A 6,456-nucleotide genomic window follows, 5' to 3' on the forward strand; every position below is an offset into this window, starting at 1 on the left:
AAAAAAAAAAAAAAAAAATCTGTAGCTCCAGTTCCAGGGGATCCAATGCCCTTTTCTAGCCTCTTTGGGAACCAGGAATACAAGTAGTAAACATATGTACATGCACGCCAAACCTTCATACAAATAAAATAAATAAATCTAAAAAAATTTAGAGACTTGGACTATATATTAATATATCACACCATGTATTTAGGAGCATCGATTCTGAATTACCAACAATGAAGAAAAAAAACCTTATAAGTAGCCGGGCAGTGGGGGTACATACCTTTAATCTCAGCACTTGGGAGACAGAGACAGGTGGATCTCTGTCAGTTTGAGGCCAGCCTGGTCTACAGAGCGAGTTCCAGGACTGGCTCCATAGCTCCTGAGAAACCCTGTCTTGAAAAACCAAAACCAAATAAAACAACAAAAAACTTATAACTAAGCAAAAGGAATGACTGATAAGGAAAAGAAAGTTAATATCTGATTTCCATAGCAACACCATTTATCAAAAGAAAATCAAACAATACCCAGCTAGATTTTCACCTGTGGGTCGTGTGTGTGTGTGTGTGTGTGTGTGTGTGTATGAGAGAGAGACTGGGGGAGATAAAGATTTCTTCTGCACAGAAGATCTGTGTAAAATGGATGTATGCAATACCAGATATTTAATACAGATGACCAAACATCTGTGCATTCTAGATTCTGGGCCAATGGTAGCTCCTGAACCAATCCTGAGGAATGACTACTTTTTTTTTTGTATTGATGGGACAGCCCAGGATGCTCTCAAACGTATGATCTTCCTGTCTCGGCCTCCAGAGTGCTGAGGTAACAGGTGTCAATCTGACTTCACACCAGGCCTGAACATCTTTAGTAAACGGGTGGAAAAAGCAACAGTATGGCTTTAAAAGCTACTGGCCTCCTTATAAACTAGTGTCTGGGGCTGGAGAGATGGCTCCTTAGTTAAGAGCACTGGCTCCTTTTTCAGAGGACCTGTGTTCAAATCCTGTATCCACAAGGTAGCCCCAAACTACCTATAAATCCAGTTTCAAAAGACCCTACACACACACTGCACATACATACATGTAGATAAAACACTCATACACATAAATTTTTTATTTTTATCTTAAAAAGCACACTATTTACATTATAATTCTTTTGGGGGGGTGAAGTAGGTGGGTCTTCTGTCTATGTGTTATTTTCATTGGTTAATAAAGAGACTGCCTTGGCCCTTTGATAGGACAGAAAATTAGGTAGGCGGGGGGAAAACAGAACAGAATGCTGGGAGAAAGAAAGCATAGTTGGGCAGATGCCATGGATCCAGCCGCCAGATCAGACATGTTGAATTTTTCCCCGGTAAGCCACCACCTTGTGGTGCTACACAGATTACTAAATATGGGTTAAGCAAGACATGAGAGTTAGCCAAGAAGAGACTAGATATAATGGGCCAGGCAGTGTTTAAATAGAGCCAGTCCTGAAACTCACTCTGTAGATCAGGCTCATCTTGAATTCACAGAGATCCACCTGTCTCTGCCTTCTGAGGGCTGGGATTAAAGGTGTGCACCACCACTACCCAACTACATTATAATTCTTTTTTTTAAATATTAACTTATTTATTTATTAAGTATACAACATTCTGCCTCAATGTATGCCTGCATGCCAGAACAGGGCACCAGACCTCATTACAGATGGTTGTGAGCCACCATGTGGTTACTGGGAATTGAACTCAGGACCTCTGGAAGAGCAGCCAGTACTCTTAACCTCTGAGCCATCTCTCCAGCCCTACATTATAATTCTTAACAGTAGCCAAATTATAGTTAAGAAGAAGACACAAAAATAATTTTATGGTGGGGGTTATCACAATATGAAGAACTGTATTAAAGGGTAGCAGCGTTAGGTTGAGAACTGCTGCCCTAGATCACTAAGAACGAGCAACAATCACTATTACCTCTAGCACCCAGACCATGATGTAGAAACATTACTTTTCATTCGAAGAAACCAGGGTGTAATAGAAATGTCAGTCAATGTCTGGCAGAGATGTCCAAGGTGAGCTTGAGACCCTTGAACGAATCACAGTGAGGAGCAATCAAAGACAACACAGCCGTTTCAGATCTCAGAGAATACAGGGCAGGCTGAGCATGGAGACATGGCAGTTTTTGAAAGTGATCAAATACGTTCAAGTTCATTAGTTCAAATGAAGTGAAGAAAAAACTTCATTTTCTGAGGATGACAGAGTGTTAACTTGTCACCTTGGAAACAGAGTAAACTGAAGAATCAGGTAGTTGCCCACACTCCCTTTCCTATGCAATCCAGAATACCAGGTAACTGAACAGAAAGCAGGTGAGCTGCACTGGGCAAAATTTGGCTCAAACTCAAAAACAGAACAGAAGCAGCTACGAGAGCCACTCTGTGCTCCTTTAATGATTCACTATCTGTAGGAATGAAGCTCTAACAGTTGTGCAAACCCAAGAGGACAGAACTACAAGGGACTGGACCTGTGTTGACTCTGGGATCTAACTTCACATTTGCAGGAAACTCAGGCTGGAGCCCCTGACCTGCTCCCAAAGGACACAGTCAGCAAAAAACAGACAGTTGAAAAGTACAAACCAAACATTGGCATTCTTTTTTTTTTTTTTAAGGTTTATTTATTCAATATGTATACAATGTTCTGCCTGCGTGTGTATCTGCAGGCCAGAAGAGGGCACCAGATCTCATTACAGATGGCTGTGAGCCACCACATGGTTGCTGGGAATTGAACTCAGGACCTCTGGAAGAGCAGGCAGTGCCTTAACCACTGAGCCATCTCTCCAGCCCCAAACATTAGCATTCTATGCAACACTGATCTGGCATTTAGAGAAGCACGTGTGAGAGAGCAGCATCCTAAAGAAAGATACACGAGTGATCTGAAGGCCATCACTCACAAAGCAGCGGGTGTGTGGGGAGGGCATGTAGGGTGGCAGAGTAAGAAATCACCTGGCCCACTCCATTCACTTTGGCACCACCTTTTCAATACCAGTGTTTTATGGAAGCTGTTGTATTAAAGGATAACAGGATCGGCAAGGTTGGCAATGAGGAAACAGATAAAACCGGCTTCCACACAGCAGTCAGGACTCTCAGCTATAGGCTCTGGCAGCAGGCCTAACCTGTGTTCCCTTCCAGCAGCTAACATATCCACAGTCACTGGCCATCAGTCTAGAAGCACACACAAAAGGACTGACTCCTTTACTGGCAGTATGCCCAATATGCTTTTAGCTGCCAAAAGCCCATGAGAAAGGTGGGGAAATGTTTAAAAAATGTAGTTCAGGAACTGATTTGTTTGTGTACATTATTTTAGTTAATAAAGCATCCTAAGCAACAGACAACAGAAAGAAGATGGAAGGAGTATGGTTCTCCATGCTTTGCCTAAAGTAGACTACAGATCATTGAGGTAGTCATATCTAACCTTGTTGACATATCGTGGGAAAGTGTTGTCTTAGAGTTTTTATTGCTGTGATAAATACCATGACCAAAAGCAAGCTAGGGAAGAAAGGAATGAATTCAGCATCACAGTTCCGCATCACCATCCATCACTGAGGGGGGGGAAGGGCAAGCACCTGGAGGCAGGAGCTGATGCAGAGGCCGCAGGGATGGGGGTGGGGGTACTGCTTACTGGCTTATTCTGCTTGGCTTGCACCCAGGACCACCACCCAGGGTGTCACTGCCCACAGTGAGTTGGGCCCTCTTGTATCAATCATTAGTTAAGAAAATGCCCCAAAGGCTTGCCCATAGGCCAATCTAGTGGGAACATTTTCTCAATTGAGGGTCTCTCTTCCTAAATGACTCTAGTTTGTATTTAGTTTTCAGAAAACTAGCCAGCACACACTGAGAAGTGATCCAAGTTAATAATCCTACTAGAGGGATAGATAGTGCACACTGAGAAGCAGGAAGCTGTATCCTGAAAGGCGTCTTGAGGACGTGATTGGGAAGCTGAGGCAGGAGGATTACCGAAGCTAGGGAGTTTCAACACCAGAATGGGCCACTAGCAAGAAAGATCTTCAAAATAAACTTTATGGGCCCGGAGAGATGGCTCGGTGATTAAGAGCACTGGCTGCGCTTAGAAAGGACCTGGGTTCAAGCTCCCACATGGCAGCTCACAAAGACTTGCTAACTCCAGTTCCAATGCCCTCTTTTGCCAATATGAGTGCTGTATTTACAGGGTGTACAAATTCCAATGAACACAGGCAAAACACCTATACACATAAAATAAAGGTTAAAATAGCAGCATGTGAAAAATACTTTCCAACATCAACTTGGAAACCAGACCTTGCTATGTTCCCATTGTCCCCAATAATTGCTGTTATTATATTTTATCTGCACAACTTTTGGCATCTTGCTGTCCTGGAACACAAAGTTTAAGAGAGTACTTTTTTCACTATTTATTTATTTATTCATTCATTCATTCATTTATTTATTTATTGGTAGGGGTGTTCAGTTAAATGTCATTAACAAAATGATTAGAAAATCATCTTACTTGCACCGAAATCTTTCCTACAGATATCAATTGTCAATGGGCAGGTCGTTATCCCCTCAGACAGAAAAGAACAAAGAACAGTACAACTTGTTGACACAGAGCTTGTAAAGGCTACCTATCATTAAGCCTTAATGTATAATCCAATGTAGTCACTAGGCTAGGATGCCTACTTTTTAAGCCCTGTACATGTGTGTATATGTGTGTATACAGTACTGGAAGCAAGAAGTGAGTCCCAGTGCCATGGATCTTGGAACTTACCATAACAGTGCAGTCCTCTGAACCGCTGGCAATAACCTGGTCGTTATGTGGACACCAGTCTATGTCCAGCACTGGCCCAGTGTGGCCACATACCGTAGGATAGGATTTGTCAATTCGCCCCGTCTGAAAGAAGAGATAAACCATTACATGACATGGTGATATGGACACCATCAGCACATGCTCACCATCACTGCCCAGTCGCTGCTGCCTGTGTATGATCATGTTCATCTTGCTCAGTGCCAACCAGTGAGAACCAACCATTTCCACTTGAGAACATTCACTACTAATGGCACTCTGTCACATTACAAGGACTCAAAGTTCTGGAACCAAAATATTTTGTCTGCATTAAAAATAGCGAAGACAGCTGGTGCACACCTTTAATCTCAGCACTTGGGAGGCAGAGGCAGATGGATTTCTGAATTCGAGGCCAGTCTAGCCTACAAAGTGTGTTCCAGGACAGCCAAGACCACGAAGAAAAGACCCTGTCTTGGGAAAAAAAAAAAAAAAAGAAAAACAGCAAGGAGAATTCATGTCTTTTTCCCAAAATATAATTCTATAGCAGCCACATTGCTGTAGACGAGTTTTACTGGGATAAGGGGGCCTTTTGGTATTACTTTTTAAAAGTTTACTTTATTCTAAACTATGGGGTTTGTGTGTACAGGGGTGCCATGCCTATGGAGGTCAGGGGTGCTGAATCCCTTTGGAGCTGGAGTTATAGGTAGCTATGTGCTGGAAACTGAACTTGGGTCCTCTGAGAGAGCAGTGCAAACTCTCAATTGCTAACCCACTTCTCCAGTCCCCAAGTGTAAGAGAACAAGCTACTAAAGTATATATGGTGACTGCTTCGGAAATGACAGACACTGTTAAGGAAAGCTGGAGCTACTGCACAGGGGCTAAAGGGTGAGGTTGTTAACACCTCCATCAATAGAAATGCCAGCTAGTCTAGTTCACACCAGGTGGGACCTTCCCACCTAGTTCCATATTCCACTAAGAAAAGGATGTTGTTCAAAGTTACCACAAAGCACATATGTTATATGTTAGAATCTAACAGACAATCTAACAATTTGGGGCCAATCGAGACAACTACATTATGGTGATCTGGGTAAAATATCAGAGCAGTCAGGAGATCACAGAAGGCACAATAAACACCAGAACAGGAGGAGGAGCACAAATGACAGGGTGGGACCCCGAAGCAACAACTCCAGAGGAAACAATCTTATACATACACAAATGTAACCTGTCAAAACTTACTCTATTAAAACAAGACAAAAATACAACAAACTTGAAATACCACTGGAAAGGAAGTTCCAGGCCAACAGGGACGACACAGTGAGATCCTGTGAAAAATACTGTCCAAAACAGCTTTCCAAAGAAGAGAAAGGGGAATGTCACTGACACTGCCTCGGAAGGACAGGCAGAGTACAGCCAGAAACATGAGCATTCAAACATCCACGCACAACATACAGTCTTTAAAAAAGAAAAAGGGGCTGGAGAGATGGCTCAACAGTGAGGAGCACCAGCTAGCTCCTCCACAGGACCAGGATTTGTTTCCCACCACTGACACAGCAGCTCACAGTCATCTGTAACTTCAAATCCAGAGGAGCTAGTGCCATCTCTGGCCTCTGAGGACACAAGGCAGGCACATATGCAGGCAAAATCCTCATACATATAAAAGTAAATAAGTAACATGGAAGGAAGGAAGGGAGGGAGGG

At 42.9% G+C, this 6,456-nt stretch overlaps 1 protein-coding gene across 2 annotated transcripts in view; it reads right to left on the reverse strand.

The window, feature by feature from the left end:
* The window catches only part of Coro1c (coronin 1C), a 79,356-nt gene that overhangs the window by 24,379 nt on the left and 48,521 nt on the right, over nucleotides 1-6,456 (reverse strand). For both annotated transcript variants that reach the window (XM_005344249.3, XM_026785241.1), the window contains exon 3: nucleotides 4,745-4,867. In XM_005344249.3, the coding sequence (XP_005344306.1) occupies nucleotides 4,745-4,867 (123 nt within the window). The remainder of the gene's footprint in view (nucleotides 1-4,744; nucleotides 4,868-6,456) is intronic.

The sequence above is a fragment of the Microtus ochrogaster genome, chromosome 2, assembly GCF_000317375.1.
Source record: "Microtus ochrogaster isolate Prairie Vole_2 chromosome 2, MicOch1.0, whole genome shotgun sequence".
Lineage (NCBI taxonomy): Eukaryota > Metazoa > Chordata > Mammalia > Rodentia > Cricetidae > Microtus > Microtus ochrogaster.